Source organism: Narcine bancroftii, chromosome 6 (genome assembly GCF_036971445.1).
Source record: "Narcine bancroftii isolate sNarBan1 chromosome 6, sNarBan1.hap1, whole genome shotgun sequence".
Taxonomy (NCBI): Eukaryota; Metazoa; Chordata; class Chondrichthyes; order Torpediniformes; family Narcinidae; genus Narcine; species Narcine bancroftii.
In genome coordinates this window covers 73,312,412-73,337,270 of record NC_091474.1, presented here as the reverse complement: position 1 = coordinate 73,337,270, position 24,859 = coordinate 73,312,412, and the positions used below count along the sequence as shown (strand labels likewise).

The following is a 24,859-nucleotide window of genomic DNA, read 5'->3' as shown; positions in this document are numbered from 1 at the left end:
CTGATTTCTGGCCTTTTGTGAGACAGAAGAGAGAGTGGTTCTCGTCTGGACTCTGCATCCTTAAAAGTCAAGGTGGGACGAGTGAGAGATGGTCTCAGGATTATTCAACTTCTCGATTAAGTCAACCTTTAAACCGGCAAAGAAATCGCACCTTAAGCCCAACTGTCTGCAGACAACTTCTGCATCCAGATCATCCCACTGGTCGTCACACACAGTCCCCCACTGTCCATCGTGGAAGACCTCAACACGTCCTTTGTAGTGCTCCTTGCCTCCAACCAGGCGAATGGGCAGCATTGAACCTGCACTTCAGGAAAGCAAAGAATGCACTTTAAACATAGTGACTACAACATTAGCCTATCAGTCATTGGTGAAGCCCGCCCCCCCCCCCCCCCACATTCTCTTCTGTATAAATCCACAATAGGGCAGCTTGAATAGTGTAGCGGTTCGCGCGACACTGTTACAGCGTCAATGACCCAGGTTCAAATCCAGTGTTGTAAGGAGATTGTACGTTCTCCCCGTGTTTGTATGGGCTTCCTCCAGGTGTTCCACTTTCCTCCAAAATCATATGGGGGTTGTAGATTAATTGGCGTATTTTGGCGGCATGGGCTTGTGGGCCGGAAGGGCCTGTCACCGTGCTGTACCTTTAAATTGAAAAATTAAAAAAGATCTGGTCTCCACTGAAGTGTTTTGGCCTGGGCCACTTGCATAGCCCATTCTTGTGTTTCCCTTATAAAACACATACACACTCTGCAACACAATCACATCTACAGTGAATAGAAAAGAACCCATAGCTCCATTAAAATGATCATGGAATTCTCCCAGTGTTCTGGCTAATATTTCTTTTCGATGTCCAAGTATTTTCTTTATTGCTATTTTCAGAAGGTCAATGCACCAAAATACTTGGTACACTTCATACAACAGTGCATTTCCAAAATATTCAATTGGCTGTGAAAAATAAAGATGGGCATTTTAAAATCTGTGTGTTTCTGGGCAGGTGATTAGAGCCACTTGGCATGCTGAGAGCTGTGGGAGAATGAGATGTTTCATGTTGTGACATCAAGTTATTTCTTGGTTCTTTGTCAGGTATATTCAATTATATAATCATAACAAACCTCAACTATTGGAGTTTACTTCCAAATTTTACCTTCTGGAGGTCCACACATAACCCCTGCCTCATGGTGACGACCACAGGTGCCATCTGCTGTTGGGCTGTGCCTGCACAGTACCAAAGCTGCCTCATCCCCGTGGCAGTGAACCACATCCATGTGTGCAGTTCCCGGTCCAGGTCCAAAGAATGAATTCCTTTTTCCGACACCTATTTCACTGTGAATGGGAGTGATGGGGGTATGGGGAGGAAAAGGTTAAAGGCAACAGGAGGTTAAAGGAGGAAGGAATGGAAAGGAAGAGGGGAAAGGAAGCAACAAGAGGTTATTCTCGGAGCAGAATTGTTTGACCTGCATTATACAGGGTTAATTACATCTGAAACTTATTTCTGGTGTAGTGTTGAACAAATGTTTTGACTCCACTGTCAACATCATTTTAATAAACAAATTATAACCATAACAACCATATAACTATGAACCATGATGCTTCTGATGTTGATGGACACAAAAGTCATGCAACGGAAAGGTTTGATAAATTACCAATCTGCTCCTGATCACATTTCCTTTCGTTATTTTAATCCTGTTGACAACCTCAGAGCTCGCAAAATGACCAAATCGAATGGAGAGCCTAAACCTCACGACTTCTCCCAAATCCCAGTGCACGACTTTAATTTTTCAAGTAGCATGACAACTATTCCAATACCAAACAGCAACATCTTCCAAAACAATACAGTGCCTGTAGCTTCTGAAAATAGAAAGTTAAAACTGTAATGTGCAAATGCAGCTTAAAAAATATTAGAGTCAAAAATTCCACAACAGAATATACATTTGTGATGTAACCACTCTGTTACATTCACTAATTACACTGGACAACAACTTCCCCCCGCCCCCCAAAATATTTGCTTCCTGAAAAAAAATTTGGGGATTATGATAGATAACTTCAAGCTGAACACAAAGATAATTTCAGGTTTGCTATATCACGTAGGAAGTTGGAGGAAACATTAAATTAATTTTGATTGAATTCAGTAGGTTTAATCACATAACGACGCTGATACATTGCGTTCGTTCAACTGACCCAAAAAGTTTTTGCTGCTGATTTTCATTTGCACTCAGCATCTGATGCCTCTTGTGTCAGTGTCCAACAATTTTTTTCATCTTTGGCTTGGTTTCGCGGACGAAGATTTATGGAGGGGGTAAATGTCCACGTCAGCTGCAGGCTCGTTTGTGGCTGACAAGTCCGATGCGGGACAGGCAGACACGGATCCAACAATAGTCGGCCGGCATTGACGGATTCCAGTTGCCCTGATACCATTTCTCCAGGTCACAATGTCCTGGTGAAACCTTTCACCGTGTTCATTACTGACTGAACCAAGCTCAGCAGGGAAGAAGTCCATGTGCAAATGCAAAAATGGATTTTCAATGATGTGTTGGACTTCCATCATTTTTTATGCTTGAAGCACATTAAAAATGTGAGAGGAAATAACAAAAATAGGTTATATCTACAAAATGGTACTTGATAAGAAAATTTAAAGGATATTTTCATGACCAACAGTCCAAAATTCATAAAAATTCTCACAAAAGTGTTCAGGAAGCAAAATCTTCATTGTGCAGTGTTATTTTAAAACAGTTTTACAAACTTGCATTGATGCAACCGTTAGAATTTCTGTGCCGAATCAACATGCTGCACAGCCCATAAAGTACCTTTGAAGTATTTTCACTGCAGAAGAGCAGCAGCCAATTTATATATAGTAACTCCGAGAAGAAGCAGTGTGAGAATGTGCTGATGACTGATTAATGGATAAATATTAGCCAAGGCTTGAAGGCTCTTCTTAAATCTCGTGACCAAGGGGCTTTTGTCTCCTTTCAATTTAGCTTCTGGGTTGCAAGGTGGCACTCCAAATTGAGCAGCACTCATTTTGTACTGCAGGTGAGTACCTGTCTAGTCTTCTGCGCTCATGCCTCCAAATTAGGAGTTAAACCACAACTTACATAAGAGGAAAAAAAATTAGACTATTTTTTATACCATCAAGGCTGGGATGTGAATATGGCTGGAAACTCTGCCAAGTTCTAATGACTATAACCATAGAGCACTAGAAGCTTCAAACAAAGGTGTGCATTTTATTTGTGTTAATGTAGTAATCTCATATGCCCACATAACTTTTTGGCATCTTATAAGCAAACACACACTACCATAACTGATGCCAGGAGGAAAGTGTTTATCCAGTGTTCAAAAATGTGCTCTCCCCCCATTTGACCTGTCTCCCTCTAAACCTTTTCTATCCATGTATCTGTCTCTTAAATGTTACAACTAAACCCACCTCAAGACATGAGGAACAACTAGAAGAGTCATGTGATAGAGTAGTGGCCAGTCGGGAAAACCAGCCCTCTCCAGATAAATAGAAAAATAGTCAGAAAAAAGCAAAGCATAACAGAAATAAAGTATAAGAAATAGAAGATAAAGATATAGAGAAGAGAAAGAAGATGGCTTCCAGGAAGGAGAAAGAAAGAACAGTTGGAAAAAAAGTTAAAAAGTCACCAGAGAAGAAGGAAGAAGGCCTTAACTGCAGGAAGAAACAGGACGCTGTGGTGACGAGGAGCACCCGATCCTCGAGGTCAGTACCTGCCCTGCAGGGTTGCAACCCACCAGCTGGTGCACTACAAAAATGGCTTTCAGAGCCAAACAAAAGTGCACAGTGCACAATCAGAGGAGAAAGAGGACACCGGCGGGAGGGGGGCTCAGCAGAGGAGCGGGATGTCACAGACTGAGCAGCTGAGGGACGCCCGACACCAGGGCTCTCAGCTGGAGGATAAGGAAGACAGCAGAAGAGGGTGCGACAAAACAGACGTGGAAGACAGACGGAGGGAAGATCGACAAGAAGACCAATGTCAAGAAGCACAACAGACAAGCAGCCCAAGAGGGGAGGAACAGCAACAAGAGGCCCAGCAAGAAGAGGCCCGACAAAGAGATACAGGCAGCTCATCAGGAAAAAGACACAGATACGAAGAAGAGAAGAAGACACAAACACAGATACAGAACAGAAGAGAATGAAGAAGACTAAGATCTTCACAGAGAAATAGAAGGTAAAACTGATGGACAAAGAGAAATAAAAGGTAAAACTGATGAACAGAATATAGATAAAGTCTTTTTTGAATAACAAATGAGATCACTAAAAGAATGGTTATCATTAATGCAATTAAAAGAAAAATGAAAAGAAGATAAAATACAAAGGTAAAATACACTGGTAATGACAGAAATAGGGAAAAGAGTAGAGAGTGTGGAAGAGCGGGAAGCGGCTGTAGAAATGGAAGTAAATGACAAGAGAAAAATTGGAAGAAAGTGACAAAAAAATTAAAGAGACACAAGAGTTGTTATCTCAGAAAATTGATATGTTGGATAGAAGGCGAAACAACATAAAAATAGTGGGCCTGAAGGAGGGTGAAGAAGGCACAGACATGAAGGAATTTATAAAAAGATGGATCCCGAAGGTCCTAGGAACGACAGAAATACAGGAAGAAATGGAAATAGAAAGGGCACACAAGCATTAGCTCCAAAACCACAGGCACATCAAAAATCAAGATCCATCTTAGTAAAATTTTTGAGATATACGACAAGAGAAAATATATTGGAACGGGCAAGGAATAAAATTAGAGAAGATAATAAACCATTGGAATACAAGGGACAAAATATATTTTTTACCCAAACATAAGTTTTGAACTCTTAAAGAGGAGGAAGGAATTTAATACAGCGAAATCAACTTTATGGAAAAAAGGTTACAAATTCATATTAAGATATCCACCGTGCTTAAAATATTTTTACCCAGGGAGCAAAACGACAGTTCTCAGATCCAGAGAAAGCGCAAGAATTCGCAGAACGTTTGTAGGACAGGAAAAGAGATGAAGAGATGTAACAAGAATGAAGAACGGCGATAAAGTATATATAAAGATGTAAAAACAATGTATATGTAAAGAACTAAAGAGGGAAAGAGAAGAGAAGTAAGGGATTAAGGGGGAAAAAGATAGAAAGAGCTTTGTTATATGCGTTTAAAAAAGTGTTTTCTGGAGAGGGCTGGGTGGAGGGGTAATAACCGTCACTGCAAAACCAGTTGACGCTGCGAACAAGATCGAAACCCAAATGAAAAGGGGAGTTGTGGTTGCCCGGCAAGGGGTATGGGCCAACTCAGGGGGGGGGGGGAACTTTTGGGGTTAAGGTATTAGTGGATGCGGGAACTGAGGGGGTACTTTATGTCTTAAATGTGTTGTCATATATTAAGTATAATAAGAGAAAACTAAGAGATGAAAATGGGGAAAAGGAGGATGGAGGTGGCAAAGAAGTGGAAAAGAGATGTATGCAAGATATAAGATGGCCATGTTGAACTATATGACTATAAACCAAATTAAAAGGAAGAGGCTACTAAATTTATTGAAGAAGGAAAAAATAGATATAGCATTTATGCAGGAAGCGCATCTAACTGAAGCGGAACATAACAAACTAAAGAGAGACTGGGTAGGACACATAATGGCAGCATCCTATAATTCAAAAGCTAGAGGCGTAGCCATACTAGTTAACAAAAATGCACTAATCGAAATAGAGGAGGGAATAATAGATCTAGCAGGGAGGTATGCACTGATAAAGTGTCAGATATACTCAGAATTTTGGAATTTGCTCAATATATACGCACATAACGAGGAGGATCAAAAGTTTATGCAGAATATTTTTTTGAAGATTGCAGACACACAAGGAAATATATTGATAGGAAGGGATTTTAACCTTAATTTGGACCCAATGTAAGATAAAACTGGACAAAAGACAAGTAAAAAGAATAAAGTAGCTAAATTTGTGGTTAAATCAATGCAGGAAATGAAACTTATGGATATATGGAGGAGACAACACCCAGGAGAGAAAGAATTTTCATATTATTCGAGTAGGCACAAAACTTACTCAAGGATTGATATGTTTTTGTTGTCAGCCCATATTCAAGGGAGAGTTAGAAAAACTGAATACAAAGCTAGACTACGATCAGATCATTCACCCCTATTATTAGCAATTGAACTGGAGGACACCTCACCAAGAACATACAGATGGAGGATAAACTCCATGCTACTTAAAAGACAGGAGTTTAGGGAGTTTATTGAATGCCAAATTAAAACATATTTTGAAATAAACACAGGATCAGTGAAAGACAAAATTTATATTATAGGACGCAATGAAAGCCTTCATTAGAGGGCAGATAATAAGTTATGTGACTAAGATGAAAAAGGACTACAATCAGGAAATAGAGCAGTTGGAAAGGGAGAGAGTAAGTACAGAAAAGGAATTAGTAAAAAGGGATGATAAGGAGAGAATTGGCGGACAAAAAAATTAAATACGAAACATTACAAACGTACAAGGTGGAGAAGAACACAATGAAAATGAGGCAAAAGTATTATGAATAGGGAGAAAAAACACATAAAATATTAGCCTGGCAACTTAAAACAGAACAAGCTAAAAAAAAAATGATACTGGCATCAAGGAAAAAGGACAAACAATTACATATACTCCAACAGAGATTAATGAACAATTGAATCAAACTGAGAATGAGGGGAAAGATGATAAAATAGAGGAATTTTTATCTAAAATTGAACTGCCAAAATTGCAAGAAGTGGAACAAAATAAACTAATAAAACCATATGAAACAGAGGAAGTACAGGATATATTAAAAATGCTACTGAAGAATAAAACACCAGGAGAGGATGGATTTCCAATAGAATTTTATAAAACATTTAAAGAGTTATTAATTCCTCCTCTCCTGGAAGTAATGAACCAGATAGAAGAAACACAAAACTTGCCAGATTCATGTAAGATAGCAATAATTACAGTAATACCAAAGACTGGGAAGGATCCACTAACACCAGCATCATATAGACCAATATCTCTATTTAACTCAGACTATAAGATAATAGGAAAATTATAAGCAAACAAATTGGCCGATTGTGTACCTAAAATAGTAAAACAAGATCAAACTGGATTTATTAAGAAAAGACGAACAGCGGACAATGTCTGCAAACTTAACCTAATACACGCAGTTCAAGGAAATAAGAAACCAATAGTGGCTTTTGCTCTAGACGCAGAAAAAGCTTTTGATAGAGTAGAGTGGAATTACTTATTTAAAGTATTACAGAAATTCAATCTACCAGAAAAATATATAAATATATAAATTGGATTAAAGCATTGTACAATGGACCGTTGGAGAAGGTAACAGTAAATGGATATGTATCGAGTCACTTTAAATTAAGTAGGTCAACTAGACAGGGATGTCCACTATCCACACCCCCCCCCCCCCCCCGTTCACCTTAGCAATAGCAATAGAACCTTTGGCAGAACTGATAACAATAGAAAATAAAATAAAAGGGACAAAAATAATCGAGGAGGAGTATAAAATCAGTTTATTTGCAGATGACATCATAGTATACATCATAGTATACCTAACAGAACCAGAGGTATCAGTAAAAGAATTACATAAGAAATTGAAGGAATATAGAGAAATATCAGGGTACAAGATCAACACAAATAAAAGTGAAGTAATGCCAATGAGTAACGCAGACTATACAGAATTTAAAAAAGAATCACCATTTAAATGGCAAACACAAGCAATCTGATACCTAGGAATCAGGTTAGATAATCCTTGTACAAGCCACTTGTACAAACTAAATTATCAGCCACAATTAAATAAATTACAGGAAGACTTAGAACATTGGAAAGAATTACCGCTAACGTTGATAGGGAGGGTAAACTGCATTAAAATGAACGTGTTCCCAAGGATACAATACTTATTTCAAACATCACCAATTCCCTTAACAGAAAAATTCTTTAAGGAACTAAAGAGAATAGTAAGGAAATTCTTGTGGAAAGGGAGGAATCCAAGGGTAGCATGAGATAAATTAACAGAGAGGTATAATCAAGGTGGTTTACAGTTACCAAAATTTCGAAATTATTATAGAGCCGCACAATTGAGGTATTTATCAGATTTTTACTAGACAAGGGAAAAACCAGACTGGACTAAGAGAAAGCTAGATAAAATAGGGGAAAAGGTACCAGAATATATACTTTATAAGTGGGATGAAAAGCTGGTGCAATATAAAAACTCACCAGTACTGCATCATTTACTTAATACATGGAAGAAGATCCACTTAGAAAGGAAAAAAATGAATGATCAAATACCAAAATTACTATTGACGCAAAATCCGCTAATCCCTTTTACAATAGACAACCTTTCCTCTAGAGAATGAGAGAGAAAAGGAATCAAAAGAATAGAGAACTGTTTTTTGGAAAATAATTTATTAACATTTGAACAGTTGAAGTACAAATATGGAATAACTCATGGTACAATGTTTGCATATCATCATTTGAAAATGTATTTAAGGGACAAATTGGGAAACAGCTTGAGATTACCTGAAGGAAGCAGCTTTGAATACGTGATTACAGACACAATGATAATCAAAAGATTTATAACCAACATGTACATTAAGCTGCAAGAGAAGGAAAATGAAATAAACTATAAACCTAAGCAGGTTTAGGTTTAAACATAAAGGAAAAGGATTTAAACATAAAGTTATGTTCTGGAACTATGAAGAATACAATAAACACAAGGTTACACATGATACAGTATAATTGGTTACACAGGGTATATATTACTCCTCAAATATTAAAAAATGGGATTCTACATTATCAGATAGATGTTTTCGCTGTAAGAAGGAAATGGGAACAACATTACATGCAACTTGGGCATGTACAAAAGTAAATACGTTTTGGGAAGAATTAAATCATATACTAAATAAAATTACAAAAAATAACATACCAAAAAATCCAGAGATATTTCTTTTAAGTAACATAAGAAGTAGAGAATTAGGCCTCAAATTGGATAAAGTGCAAAAAATATTCATAATGATAGCCTTAGCGATACCAAAAAAATGTATAATGTCAACTTGGAAAATGGAAGAGAGCATGAGTTTACAGCAATGGTACATGGAAATGAATAAATGTATTCCATTGGAAAAAATAACATATAATTTAAAAAATAAAGTCACAATGTTTGAACAAATTTGGGAACCATACATGGAACATATCAGAGAGAGCTTGCCTACGACCTCCATCCCCTAAAATGAGAATGAAAATGATAAGAAGACAAAACGACTAGATTCAGTGTATAATAAATAGATGACGCATTTTTCTGGTTTATTTTCCTTTGTATTGTATATGTTGAATGTTTATGGGTATTGGAGGGGGGTGGGTAGAGGGGAGGGAAGGAAGGGGGGGGAAGACCACTGTGTAAATTTAATGAGATACGTTTGTACATATTTTGGTTGATATGGTTCACAGTGTGAAAAATAAAATAAAAAAAAAGACACGAGGAACAACTTAATTGTAATTGGGGAACCCTCTTCGAACACTGCTGTAACCCAGGGTTAGTCTGGGGATACAAGTGTGAAAGGGGTGAATCCATGGACATTTGGTGACTCTGGGGGACTCTCTTTTGCTTCTCTTTCTGACTGGAAGGAGCGCTGGGCAATGCTAATGGTGAATCTTTATCTGCCTCATGGCAGACTAAAGGTAATTTTGTGTAATATTGCATTTCTGTTTTATTACATGACAATAAAAAGTATCTGATCTGATATCTGATCAATTAATGCTCCTACAACTGATTCTCATTTTGTTTATCACAACTCACACATTAACTGAATCAGTGTTCACTGGAGTTAATTTTGTTGGAATATCCTGAACACTTTTGAACTCCAAATTTCCATCTTCTCATCTCAAAACAATCATACACAAACTTTTCTGATGCAGGGTGAACAACTCATTGCCACTGGCTTTGTGAGTCTCGCCCTGATTGAACCACTACTCCACCACTTTTACTTCCAATTATAGCTGAACAAGAATGCCCTTCATCTCTTGTGCATTAGAATTTCTGCCAGAGGGTATTGAGTTGCAAAGTGTGGTGTTGATCTTTTGCTTAGAGAGAGAAAAAAAAACTCCAACTGAATGTTTTGTGTGAACTGATGAACTTTCTGTGACATACAAGTCATTTACCGCATCATCTGATCTTACTATTTTGCCATTTTAACTTGGCCAAGGAGAAATTAAATTGTGCTTCATTCATTGTTCTGCTAAATTGTTCAAACTGAAGGAATCTAAAAAGTGGACCAATATCTGATGCAACTTCTTCCATGTACAACAGGTTCTAAATTCCTCTACTGTGAATGCTGTGGTGGAGCATGGTCCCATGGATTTCATTCTTAGTCATCTCAAATGCTGGAGGGTAAAAACTGAAAAAATGTCCACATCTTTCTGTAATAATCTCAATGTAGACCAGTTTCTCGCTTGAATGGACATTTCAGGAAGTTGCGCTCTACTATCTTGCCATATTGTGCATTTGGTGCTTTGGCTTTCTAAATATTTATTGATGCTGGTCCAACAGACAAATCCTTTAACTACTGCCTTCACATTCACCCATCATCCTGTTTTGTGTTAACCTTCAGTATCACTATCCTCTCTCCCACTTTATGTGACCTTAGTTGGTCAATAATTTATAGCACGTGCGATGAAATAGTTTTATATCTTCATTCACTGAGTCAGTCCAGAGGTAAGACAGTGTTCATATCTCTGTCTCAACACCAGGTATATTTGCTCAGCTCTAACTTGTTCCATTGCTGTTGAGGGGAACTCATCTTCCACCATCTGTAAATAGAAGTATCATTTTCAACATCTGTTGTGGCCTTTTTGAGTTAAGAGTTAAGGGGCAAAAGTTTAGAAGTAGCATGAGGGGGAACTTCTTCACTCAGAAAGTTGTGGCTGTGTGGGATGAGCTTCTGGGAGAAGTATTGGCAATAGGGTCCATTTTGTCATTTAAGGAAAAATTGGATAGGTAGATGGATGGGAGGGGAATGAAGGGTTATGGGCAAGGTGCAGGTAGGTGGGACTAGAGGAGAGAACTTAGTTCAGTGGGGACTAGAAGGGCTGAGATGGCCTGTTTCTGAGCTGTAATTGTTATATGGTTATATGGTTTCACAGCTTTGACAAGGACTATTCCCGGAGGAGTCACGTGATGGAGTAGTGACCGGTAGGAGAATACCTGCCCTCTCCAGAAAAGAAGGAAAAGAATGAAGAAAAAGCAAAGCCCTAGATACACAAATCACAACAAATAAGAAATAAAGGTGTGGAGAAAATGGCATCTAAGAAAAAAAAGCCAAAAACAACGGGAAGAAAAGAAGAAAGAAGACGCCGGAAGAGAAAGGTGAAGGCCTTACCTGCACGAAAAAGCAGGGACCTGCCGTGGAAAGAGGAGCCCACTCCCCGAGGTTAGTGGAGACCCCGCAGGGTCGCGACTCACCAACCGCAGGACTGTAAAAATGGCTCACGGAGCCAAACAGGGGTGCGCAACTGCGCATGTGCATGACAAGGAGAACATCGACGGGAGGGGAGACCACTCCACAGCATGAACAGCTGAGAGAGGCCTGACAGCAGGGCTCCCAGCTGGAAGATAAAGAAAGCAACAGGAACGGGAGGGGTGAGAAAGAAAAAAGGAAACTAGAGACACAACACAGATAACCAGCCCAGAAGAAGAGGACTAACATCAAGAAACCATCGGAAAAAAAATACCCAACAAACTGAGACAAGCAGCTCAACAAGAAAGTCAGAAGAGACACAGATACAAGGAAGAGAAATAGAAGACACAAACCCAAGAGCAGACACAGAAGAAGAAAAAGAACACCAAGCTCTGCACAGAGGAATAGGAGGAAAAATGAATGGACAGAACATAGATAAAAAAATTTTCAAGAACAAATGAAAGCATTAAAAGAATGGCTGAACTAGAATTTAGTGAAATGAAAAGTACAGAAGAAAAGGTGAATAGAATAGAGCTGGTCATAACAGGGAAAAGATTAGAAAATGTGGAAGAATGTGTAATGGCGGTAGAAATGGAAGTGAACGACTTAAAAAGAAAATTGGAAGAAAGTAACAAAAAAGTGAAAGAAACACAGGAGTTGTTAGCTCAGAAGATGGATATAATGGAAAACTATAGTAGGCGAAACAATATAAAGATAGCGGGCCTTAAGGAAGATGAAGAAGGCAAAGATATGAAAGAATTTATAAAAGAATGGATCCCAAAAGTCCTGGGAATACCAGAATTGCAGGAAAGAATGGAAATAGAAAGGGCATACAGAACATTAGCCCCGAAACCACAGTCACAACAAAAACCAAGATCCGTTTTAGTAGAATTTCTGAGATACACGACAAGAGAAAATATATTGGAGAAGGCAATGAATAAAATTAGAGAAGACAAAAAAAACCACTGGAATACAAAGGTCAAAAAAATTTTTTCTACCCAGACACAAGTTTTGAACTCCTAAAGAAAAGGAAGGAGTTTAATGCAGCAAAATCGATCCTATGGAAGAAAGGCTATAAATTTATGTTAAGATATCCAGCGGTGCTTAAAATACTTATCCCGGGGCAGCAAAACAGACTCTTCTCGGATCCAGAGAAAACACGAGAATTTGCAGAACGCCTGTAGGACAGAAAAAGAGATGAAGAGATGTAACAAGAACAAAGAACAACAACAAACTACATATAAAGTAAAAATAATGTATAAGTAAGAACTAAAGGAGGGAAGAAAAGGGAAGTAAGGGAGAAGGGGGAAAAAAAGAGGAGCGGAGTATAAAAAAAAGAAAAAAAAGAAAAGAGGGGGAACTTTGTTGTAATGTGAAGATAAAAGTCTTTTCTGGAGGGGGTTGGGTGGGAGAGAATAACAGTCACTGCGAAATCAGTTGACACTTGTGAATGGGCTTGCAGTCCAAATGGAGAGGGGAGTTGTGGTTGCCCGGCAAGGGACAAGGGGCGATTCAGAGAGGGGGGGGAAACTCTTGGGGTTAAGGGAATTTTAGATGTGGGAACGGTTTAAATATTTTATGTTTTAGAAGTGTTGTCATACAGTGCGTTCAAAAAAAGAAAACTGAGAAATGGAAATGGAGAAAAGGGGAAAGGTGGTGGTAAGGAAGCGGAAATGAGATGTAAACAGAGTATGAAATGGCCATGTTGAACTATATGACTATAAATATTAATGGAATACATAAACAAATCAAAAGGAAGTGTCTACTAAATTTACTGAAAAAAGAAAAAATAGATATAGCATTTGTGCAGGAAACACATCTAACTGAAGTGGAACACAATAAATTAAGGAGAGACTGGGTAGGGCAATTCAAAAGCTAGAGGAGTAGCTATATTATTCAATAAAAATGTACCAATCAAAATAGAGGAGGAAATAATAGATCCGGCAGAGAAATACGTAATGTTAAAATGTCAGATATATTCAGAACTCTGGAATTTGAAGAAAACTGAGGTCCTCCATCAGCCAGCTCCCCACCATGACTACCAGCCCCCCCACATCTCCATCGGGCACACAGAACTCAAAATGGTCAACTAGTTTACCTACCTCGGCTGCACCATTTCATCTGATGCAAGGATCGACAAAGAGATAGACAACAGACTCGCCAAGGCAAATAGCGCATTTGGAAGACTACACAAAAGAGTCTGGAAAAACAACCACCTGAAGAAATACACAAAGATCAGTGTGTACAGAGCCGTTGTCATACCCACGCTCCTGTTCGGCTCCGAATCATAGGTCCTCTACCGGCATCACCTACGGCTCCTAGAACGCTTCCATCAGCGCTGTCTCCGCTCCATCCTCAACATTCATTGGAATGACTTAATCACCATCATTGAAGTACTCGAGCTGGCAGAGTCCGCAAGCATCGAATCCATGCTGCTGAAGACCCAACTGCGCTGGGTGGGTCACGTCTCCAGAATGAAGGACCATCACCTTCCCAAGATCGTGTTATACGGCGAGCTCTCCACTGGCCACCGAGACAGAGGTGCACCAAAGAAGAGGTACAAGGACTGCTTAAAGAAATCTCTTGGTGCCTGCCACATTGACCACCACCAGTGGGCTGATATCGCCTCCAAACGTGCATCTTGGCACCTCACATTTCAGCGGGCAGCAACCTCCTTTGAAGAAGACTGCAGAGCTCACCTCACTGACAAAAGACAAAGGTGGAAAAACCCAACACCCAACCCCAACCAACCAATTTTCCCTTGCAACCGCTGTAACCATGCCTGCCTGTCCCGCATCGGACTTGTCAGTCACCAACGAGCCTGCAGCAGACGTGGACATACCCCTCCATAAATCTTTGTCCACGAAACCAAGCCAAAGAAAATGAGGAGGATCAAAAATTTATGCAAGACAAGGACTCTTCCCCAAGAAGACCTGTATGTATACAGAAGGAAGATCCATTATAATAATAGCTGAGTCCTCAGCAAAAGGTTCTGATCAGGAAATAGTGTAAATGGTCTTCCCAGCGAGTAGTGGTGAATTTTTGGCACTCTAAATAATGCTTCCTTCTCCAGTTCAGTGCAGAAGATGTGAGAGCAGCAGGCCTTTCATGGCTTCTTTCCCTGGCATAGCCAATCTCTGCCTTTTTCCATGACCTGAACCACTGAAAGCCACAACAAATCAGCAATTATCCCAGATAGCGGCAAGTGAAACAGTATGAGTATTAATTGTCTTAAAGCAACATTTATTTGTTGATAACCAATATTACACCAACTACAGATCTGAACTGGTAACTCTTTCTCACACTGTTCACATGCTGCCTGACCTGCCATTGGCCATGGTTCTCTTCATGCTTTGGGTTTCCTGTATCTGCCTCGCTGTATTTGCACCCAACTTCAACGAGACCTTCCACTTGGAGTGAAAGAATCGACCCATGTCACAAATCTTTCAACACTTTAAGCAACAAATTGATTCAAAATTAATTTAAATGTTTCCTGTGAAGGAGATTTAAAACATTTTGCAATAATGTGAGTAGTTTGATGCCAAGATCCATACATAATTCAAGGGGTTTTGTGAGCAGTTTTGGGCTCCTTGTTGTTGATGTTGGAGAAGGGTTTAGAGGAGGTTCATAAGGATGAATCTGGCGATTAAAGGGTTATCATATGAGGGATGTTTGATCTGTACTCATTGGAATTTAGGAGAATGAGGGGGGTATCTCATTGAAACATTTTGAATGTTAAGAGGTGTGGACAAAGTAGATGTTGAAAGGTTTTTTTCCCATGGTGGGAGAGTCTAGGACAAGAAGGCACAACTTCAGGATTGAAGGGAGTCTGCTGAGAACAGAGATGCATATGAATTTCTTCAGTTAGAAGGTCTGTGGAATTTGCTACCATAGGAGGTTGTGGAGATCAAGTCTTTAGGGGTAGTTAAGACAGAGCTTGACAGGTTCTTGATTAGCCAGGGCATCAAAGATAATGGCCAGGAGAGAACAGAGATGCATATGAATTTCTTCAGTTAGAAGGTCTGTGGAATTTGCTACCATAGGAGGTTGTGGAGATCAAGTCTTTAGGGAGCTTGACAGGTTCTTGATTAGCCAGGGCATCAAAGATAATGGCCAGGCAGAGGGGGTGAGTGGGAAATGGATCAGCTCATGATTAAATGTCGGGACAGACTCAATGGGGTGAATGGCCATTTTCTGCTCCGATGTCTTATGGTCCAATATTGGCAACAAGAGTTAGAACATGTATATTCAGAATAATTGCCGGACTGGTGTTCCAACACTTCGTACCTCAAGCCCAGCTGATGGCAGACCACGGTGGCATCTCTGTTGTCCCAGTTCTTGTCACAGACCCTGCCCCACCGTCCATTGTGAAATAACTCCACCCTTCCCTCACGGTGGTTGGCTCCCCCACTCAATCGGATGGCACCTGAGAAATCCAAAAGAAATAACAAATGGATGTTTCTCCTTTGAAAAGGAATAAAGTCTGAAGTAAAATGAATCACTACATGCCATCTTTATCAAAACCACTTCAAACCAGGTACTGAGGGACACAAGCAACTGATAATGTTTTCTTCGGGGAATTTAAACCATTGCTAATTGTTTTGGAACATACTGATGTCCTTCTATTGCTTAGCTATCTGACATCACAGCATGGCACACTATCGACCTGGACAGATGAAATCCACCACAACTGAAGAGGAAAATTTAAAAAGACTATTGTGTGCCTGCCATTCTGCTAGTTCTGTTGCAGGAGGATTTGGAAATGGTACAGTAGAAATGTTTCCTGGATTAGAGGATGCAAGTTGTGAGGAGAGATCAGACAAACTTGGGTTGCTCTCTCTAGAGCGTCAGAAGCTGAGAAGTTTATAAAATTATGAGTCATTGATAGGGTAGATAGTCAGAAGCTTTTTCTCCCAGGGTAAAAATGGTACATACATTTATGGTAAGGGTCGGGGGGGAGGGGGGGGTGGAGGAAAGAAAGTTTAAAGGAGATATAAGGGGTAAGAGTGGTGGGTAACTGGAAAAGGCTGCCTGCCATTAGCTTTGATCTGTCTTATCATGAGACAATGTCTCAGTCAGCTTGGCAGAAGATGCTTTGACAAATAGAGCCACTTGTGTGTGGGGGTGGGAGGGAGGAGTGAAACAGATCCCATTCATTTTATTTCCAGTGACACCCTTGCAAATACAAATTGATTCATATTTGAGGGAAACTCTGAGGGGAAGTCGGTTGAAAGGGCTGACTTGCAAAGACCTGAAACCAAGGAAATGTCAAAGTCTTCAAGATGGAGAGGAATGACATTGTGGTTTAAAAAAAAATCAAAACAGACTACTTTGTTAAATCTTTCTGGGCTTCTGCCAGTGGGGACTCCACTATAATTAACTTGCTTCCATGTGTTCATGAAATTCCTTCATTGTTTAATTAAAATAAAGCAGAAAGAGATATGCATTGATAACCAATATCTTTTTAAAATCGAGATTACTGTAGTTATTGGCCTCTCCAATGACTCACTCACTGATGGACCTCTTCTCCCCAGCAGAGTGGGCATAGAACCATCTGTCACTCAAGGGGAATGAACACTGACTGGTGGGTGTGCAGACTCGAAACCTGATGATGATCTCTCTTCTGTGAGATGAGCAATGCAGCCTTGGCCAATAATCCATGTAGCCTAGGACTCACAAACAAGTACCAGGACTTGGCCTGGCTGGTGGGGGGAGGAGCCCTACCAGTCAGCTCCTTCCTGTGCAACTGAAACATTGCCCACTAAGCACATTGTCCCTGAGATGACTGCCGAGGAGAATGTCGCCCACATCTTTGCGGGATGCAGATTCACCATGTGTGTGTGGAGAAGGATGCAAGGGTCCTTGTCACGGTTCATCCCTAGAGGCAGCGTGAGAGAGAACTCTCTGATCTAGGCCGTTCCTGGGGAAGCACAAAGTCAGACATCCAGAACTGCTGGAAGGCCATCAAATCAGTGAAAGATGCACCTTGGTCTGCCCGAAACCTGTTGGTCTTTCAGGACATGGAGAATGCTGCTGACTGGAACATTCCTGGCTGCAGGAGTACATGATGAGGGATGCACTGAGGTTGGTGCAGCCAACGCAAGGGTGCTGTGGGGGAAGGACCACAGTCTAGAGCCCTTCCATTTCCAGGCACTGAGGGGCTGAGACCAAGGGGAAGTCCCTCAACCAACAGAGAGGGTGGTAACAATAAGGTGCCATTGTGGTGGCAACGGTGCAAATAGAATCAAATGTAACTGCACAGCGACAGGAAGGACATCTACAAGAGGAGGTGTCTTAAGAAAGCAACCTCTATCCTGCTAAACCCCACCACCATCACTCAGAGCATGGCCTCTTCACTCTGCTACCATTGGGAAGGAGGTCCAGGAGCCTGAAAGACGAGCACTCAGCGGCACTAGGACAGATTCTTCCCCTCAGCCATCAGATTCCTGAATGATCAATGAACCAGACCCTGCCTCACTTTGACTTTCTGTGCACTATTTTTATTTATTTTGTTCATGTGGTTTAGATGAATGTTTGCTCTGCGATGTTGCAGGAATACAACGAAGCTCGTGTCTTGTTTGTGACTATAAATTCTGATTCTGAAAGTAAGGGTAGGAAGAGATGATCTTAAAGTTCATCTCAGAAAGCTTTTGTGTTGAAACTCATTCTTTAAAACTGCCATTCCAAAGTTCTCAAACTCAAATCCTTTGTATTTTTTTTAAACTTTATTTATTTGTTCAAAAAACAAATAATATATGACATATACAACAATTAACCATAAACATGAATGTTATTTTTTATATATATATATATAAAAAAAGAGAAAAGAAAAGAGCCCCCCCCCCGCCACTTCAGCCAACTCTCCTAAGGAGAGCCATAAAGAAAGAAAAAATATTAAAGAAAAATTAAATATACATATTAAGATCTAATCAATGTAAATTGAAAGGTAAATATTCTGAATATAACGACCACTTGTTTATAAAAAATTACAATTATCACACGAAACATACGTAATTTTTTCCATTATTAAACAATATTTCATCTCATTAAGCCATCTATTAATATCAATCATATTTGTATCTTTCCACGTACTAGCAATACATTTTTTCGCTACGGATAAAGCTAAATATACAAAAGCAAGCTGAAACTTATCTAATCCCAAGCCTTTCAAAGGTTGCAAACTACCCAATAAAAATACTGTTGGATCTAAAACTATTTTAATCTTATACAGATATTCTAAAAATGATTGAATTTTCTTCCAAAAAGATTGTCTATGTATACATGACCAAACGGCATGAAAAAAAGTTCCAACCGTATCACCACATCTAAAACACAAGTCTGATTCATGAAAACCATACTTTTTTAATTTTTCAGGTGTTAAATATAATTGATGTAAAAAATTATAGTTAATCATTGCATAATGAGCATTTATCAATCTAGCTACTCAAATCCTTTGTAGACTTGAATGTTTCTTCATGCGAATGATTTTCCACAAATCCTCCTCTTTTGCATGGATGTTACAGAACTTGTTTTACACGCTAATTTCAACAAACCCAGGCAAGGGTAACAATGAAGTGACAATTTAAAAATGGATATGAGAGCAGCCCTCTTTTGAAAAAGAGACAGTAAAGTAGCTCTTTCACTGATTTTGTGTTCCTTCCCTATCACAGGGAGAATGCACAGCAGTACTTCCCTCATTGAAGCTTACTGCATTTTTGACTCTTCAGATGAAACTCATTGCAGTATTAAAGCTACTTTTTTGGAGGGTCAAAATCACAGGACATCACTGCGGTTCTGTTTGAAGTCTCATCTCTTCCAAAAGTATGAGTTGATGGTTCTGATTTTTCTTTAGTTTCAATGAAGAATCACCTCTGACTTCTGTGGTTGTTTCTTTGGCTTGGCTTCGCAGACGAAGATTTATGGAGGGGGTAAAAAGTCCACGTCAGCTGCAGGCTCGTTTGTGGCTGACAAGTCCCGATGTTTATAGCTTCAATAACTGACAATCACTGCTGGTTTTATTGCTCTGTTTACCAACACTTTGTCTCTGAAAAACCTGTTATCTCAAAGTGTTATGTGTCTTTGTGTGTGTCCCTGACCAACCCACAAAGTAGCTTCACTAAAATAATATTTTAAACACTAAACATTAATAATAGCACAATTCTGACAGAAAGGGAACTGGATGACTCACCCTGATTGCAGTCACACTCTGCCCAGCTGATGGAGCCAGTCTTCTTTCTATAGAAACACCAGGGAACCTTCTCTCCATCAGGGCTGCGGCAGAAGTTGTGCTCACCGAGACCCTTGTTGGGATACTGCTCGACGTAGTCTGGGAACTCAGTCCACTTCAGGCACTCCTCTCCAGCCACTGTGAACGTTGCTGATGTGTACTGGCCTGGTGTGCGGACATCGATTAGACAATGGCTAAAACCTGTGGTGACAAACAAGAAATTGAATGTTCTTCCTCATCAATTTTATAAACTGTTTTTGCCCCCATTATGCTGTTGAAGTGCAGCAAACATCGAAGTGGGGCAATCACAAGACTTCAAGGAAACAAAATATATTCATTTTTTGATGAACAGGCAAGACTGAGAGGAGCCAGACACCCTGACCCAGACCATTCCCACTGACACACCGACCCCCCCCCCACCCATTGACACACCGACCTAGACCACGCGCTGACGCACCGACCCCACTGCTGACATCCTGACGTGTCCTGGTCATCACTTATCCCTGAACCAACGTCAAATGGACTAAGATGGCACACACCGCAGGATCTGGAATCATCGCTGACCATGGGGCCTGCTCTACATTGGAGAAACCAAGTGTGGACTAGCAAACTGCTTCTTGTGGTCTGACCATCTGCATCCAATTGCAAACCAAACATCATCTTAATCTGATGGAGTGCACCAGCAGTGACACTGCAAAATTCATCTCTGCAGTCAATCTCTTGAGTCAAAGCAACATACGGTATTTCAATTTAAGGTTGATACCTGTACACGATAGACAAGCAAAGGGGAAAAAGGCCACAGAGGTACGCTGACACGCAGAGCTGAGATTATGATCAGACCAACTGTGACCTTGCTCTTAATTAAGGGAGAATCAAGGAGCCAAGTGAGCGACTCTTGGTCTTCACTTGACTCTTCATAAATTCAATAGATGATACCCTCCTTGCAGACATTTAGCACCACTCAGTGCTACAATCAGGTGTGCTGACTCCTGACTTAAAAGCACAATCCTGTGCATTGTGTTTAAACTCCCCGACCATCTGACAGAATCTAAAGATTCAGATTTTTAGAACGTGTAATTATTTCCTAAGAGGGACTGTGTGTGGACACGAGTAGAGAGTCATTGAATATTCGTGGAACTTAGCAACAGGGGAAAACCATTCAGTACCTCAAATCAGTCAAATATTGCACCCAGAATTATAACAAATTTAACCAGAAGTAAAACATGAAAGTTTGAAGTAAAAACAGGATGCTGGAGAAACTCAGCAGGTCAAACAGTATCCTTTTATATAGCAAAGATAGAGATACATAACTTGAGGCCTTCCTCAAGGTATGAGCACAATGTAGGCAGACACTGGAGCCTGTCTGCATTTTGCTCAAACCTTGATGAAGGGCTCAAGTCTAAATGTTGGTTATGATTCTTTATCCTTGAGGTACAAAGAACACTGTTTGACCTGCTGAGCTTCTCCAGCGTTGTGTTTTTACTTACTAATTTAACTACTTTTAGTCATGTAATGTCCTGTCTGGAAGCACTGTTTGCAGCCAGTGGACGCTCCCACACATCTTTTAGCGCAGCTCTTCAAAGGAGTAATGTAGTAACATGTTGAGTTGTCGTGAAAATAGAACATTCATTCTCCCAGGCAGTTTGCTGTCAAGGCAGGTGAGTTTTATCCCGGCTGCTTTCAATTTTAACACATAATAAGAAGTTCAGTCGATGCTCTTTTGTGAACGATTGTCCATTAAATTTTAAAAATGCATGTAATTAATTTTGTTACCCGCCCTCGAACCCCGCGCTGTCGGTAGGGAGTGAGTTTGTTCGTTCTCCCCGTGTCTGCGTGTGTTTTCCCCAGGGGCTCAGAATTGCTCCCACCCTTCAAAACGTACCGGGGGTTGTAGGTTAATGGGGTGTAATTGGGGCGGCACGGGCTTGTCGCACGGTAACAGGCCCTTTCGTCCCACAAGTCCAAATCCAATACCCGACCCTATCTCCCAGTGAGTTTTACAAGTGAAAATTGAGATTTGATCGCCCACGTTTACTCCGCGGTTATTTTGCGGATTGCAGTCGTTTGGAGTCCAAAATTGCCCGACGCTGTTTTAATGGAAGAGTTACCTGGCAAATGGTTGTCCTTCGTTTGATGGGTGGCTCCGGTCTCCTGTCACAGAAAACAACAGGACATTGTGAATGCGACCCGAACGCGAGTGGTTCGTGGCCGGGACTGTGGGACGGGGGTGTTCGCTCACATGAGGCTCAACATGAACATTCAAACCAGTTTAACGGACGTTCTAACGAGAGGGGATGAAACGTATTCTACATGTTAAATTCTGAAAAGTTTGCAGATGGAACTGATGTGTCAAGTATGGGGCGGGCGCCCACATTACCTCTGCTCCTGCCGACGTGAGGAAGAGCAGACCCCAGATTGCACAAGCCAACACCATGATGCAGTTACATCCTAATCCGAGGGCTGTCGCCGGGATCTGAATGAAGCCAGCTCGAGGAGAGACTGCCCTGAATTGGCAAGGGGAGAGACGGGCGTGCTGGGCCAGCGAGCCGAGCGATGGCCAGAAACGTGTGAGGGAGCCGCCCGCAGATCAGCACACTGCGGTGAATCTCGGCGCATCGACACATTTCATCTCGCCCCTTACGCATGGGCCACGCGTCTGCACTCCCCACACTGACATTGCAGTGCTTTAATGACTCGCCTTGGACTCCAGCCAATTCTCGGGATGATTCATCCAGCCCTCGGACCCGGGCAGGAGACTGGCGGAGATCAGAATAAAACTTTGGTTGACTGTGAGCTCCCCAGCCGCGGTGGAACCAATCCAGGTTGGCATGCAAACTCTAGTCTCACTAGAACTTCCAATCCCTTCTTCCCATACTCTAACACGAATATTTATTCTTTTTATTCTCATTCATAATCATCAATTATAAAAATGCCCTCTTCACTCTGCTACCATCGGAAAAGAGGTCCAGGAGCCTGAAGACGAGCACTCGACGAAACTCTGCCATCGGATTCCTGAATGATCAATGAACCACGGACACTGTCCTACTTTGACATTTTCCTGCACTAGTTTTATTTATTTTGTAAGGTGGTTTATATGAATATTTCCACTGTGACGCTGCAGCAAAACCACGAATTTCATGACCTGTTCATGACAATAAATTCTGTTCCTGAACTCAAACGGAAAAGAATCTGCTGGAGAAACTGTTGCACCGGGGACCAGGATTTAAAGTTGGGTGCAAGAATCATCAAATTTGAAAATATTCTGCTTTTTCAATGTAAACTTTGGGGCAACTTTTAAGCTAGAAATTACAAACATGGGCTCAGATGGCATTAGGAAATCCGCCCTGTTGAACAAAGACTTGCTGTTGTTCGTCCTTCCTCGTCGAAGATGACCATGACTTTGGGTTTGAGTCATGACTTGCGCTGGACTTGAACGAGAGTTGCGCAGGTCGTCAGCCTCACTCTCTCGCCCCGGCCTATCAGGACACCGTGGCAAGACGGCTGGAGACAGGTCAGGATGCAGTGGATGGCCAGCAGTGTTCTGTGCCCTCTTGGTGCTCCACGACGCATTGCTGAGAATCGCCTTTCTGCCCGTTGAACCAGTGATGGTTTCTACCGCACAGTCCGTCGAATCGCACGCTAGGTAGAGCCCTGAGTGTTGTGGGTCCACGGCAGTTCGTGCTCGCAAGCCTCCCTACCCATTGTTGGGCATCCTCATCCGCCTGCTCCGCCGTTGGGATGATCACCTGAACAAAGACTAAACACTAAGATATTGTTCCATTCCTTCCTATATTCTCATGAAACGTCCTAGCTTCTTTCTGCAGTTCATTCTTGTTAATTGCATCCCTACTTGTTAATACTAAATTTACTCCACACAGGATGGGGACGTGCTCCTCAACAACTTCTCATGGACTTAACTATTTACACATTTTGATTAAACTATTCCTACGTATCCCTACTATGGTAAATGTAACTCAAGGAGCCCCTCACCTCGTCCCAACCTAATGGATTGGAAAATACATCTGCAGCACAGGTGGTAGACGGGAGGCTCCGATACACCTGGAAACAAACTTCAGCCCAGCTTCCTATCCTACCCCTTACCCACGGTCCTCTACTCTGAGATGGGCCCCTCGGCTAACCTTTTGGACCATCTGCAGCAGTGGTTTCCAAACTTTTTCTTTCCACTCACATACCACCTTAAGTAATCCCTTACTAAGAGCACCGATGGCATAGAGATTACTTAAGGTGGTATGTGGAAAAGTTTGAAAACCACTGATCTACACCAATTCCTGATTCTTCTATGCCTTCCCTATTTGTCTAAATGCCTTTTAAATGTCGTGACTGTATCTAATTCCACCATCTTCTCTGTATCTGATGTCACCCCCTCAGATCCCCTTAAAAACTTTAAATGCTCTCTTTTTGATACTCCTGACACAGGGGAAAGATTTTGACTATCCATGCCTCTCTATATATTTTTATCAGACCACCCTTCTGCAGGAAAACAACCCCAACTTGTCCAGTTTCTCCCAATAACTAGCTACCCAATCCAAGTAACAGCATCCTTTGCAGCGTCTAAAATACAATTCCTTTCCCAGCGCAATCTATCTGCTAAAATCCTCCAGCAGTCTGCTTGTTTTTAAATCCCTCTCTACACTCTCTCCAGCGCCGTCACCTCGTGTGGGTCTTTCCAAGTCAGGATCAGGCTATTAATACCTCTGCTTTGCACAATTGTTCATTTAGAAATGTGTGCCTGACCATATCACCTTTCAATACTAACGTCTTACCACACAGACCAGAGTTTTGATGGAAGGTTTTGACATCCACATGAAACATCACCTCTTTTCAGCCTCCACAACTTGAACTGCTGAGTATTACCTGCATTATATCTTTCCAATGTAGGGTTGACTGTCGGGTTTCACTGGTCTTGATGGATGCTAATGAAGTGAATAAAAGATTTATTACCAGTTCTTTGTCATTGCTTTGTGAAAGAACTTGTATTTACGCAACAGGATACTGAAGAGAAGGAACCCCTTTCATTGTTTGGCAGATGACAAACAGAACATCTCTCTTACAGAGTGGGTCAAAGATGACACTCCGTCATTTTGTTAAAGCCACAATTATCCACTGAATCTGCCAACGTTAAAGGGAAAGGATGAGGAAAGCTGGT

General features: G+C 41.0%; 1 protein-coding gene across 1 annotated transcript in view; it reads right to left on the bottom strand.

Annotated features, from left to right (window-relative positions):
* The window catches only part of LOC138736223 (neurotrypsin), a 49,632-nt gene extending 27,300 nt beyond the window's left edge, over positions 1 to 22,332 (bottom strand). Inside the window, exons 1-6 of the mRNA XM_069885357.1 lie at positions 22,070 to 22,332; positions 21,801 to 21,843; positions 19,654 to 19,893; positions 15,753 to 15,891; positions 1,145 to 1,323; positions 152 to 299 (exon numbers count right to left, since the gene is read on the bottom strand). Coding sequence (XP_069741458.1) covers positions 152 to 299; positions 1,145 to 1,323; positions 15,753 to 15,891; positions 19,654 to 19,893; positions 21,801 to 21,843; positions 22,070 to 22,126 — 806 coding nt within the window. The 5' untranslated portion in view covers positions 22,127 to 22,332. The remainder of the gene's footprint in view (positions 1 to 151; positions 300 to 1,144; positions 1,324 to 15,752; positions 15,892 to 19,653; positions 19,894 to 21,800; positions 21,844 to 22,069) is intronic.
* Between the last annotated feature and the right edge of the window lie 2,527 nt (positions 22,333 to 24,859).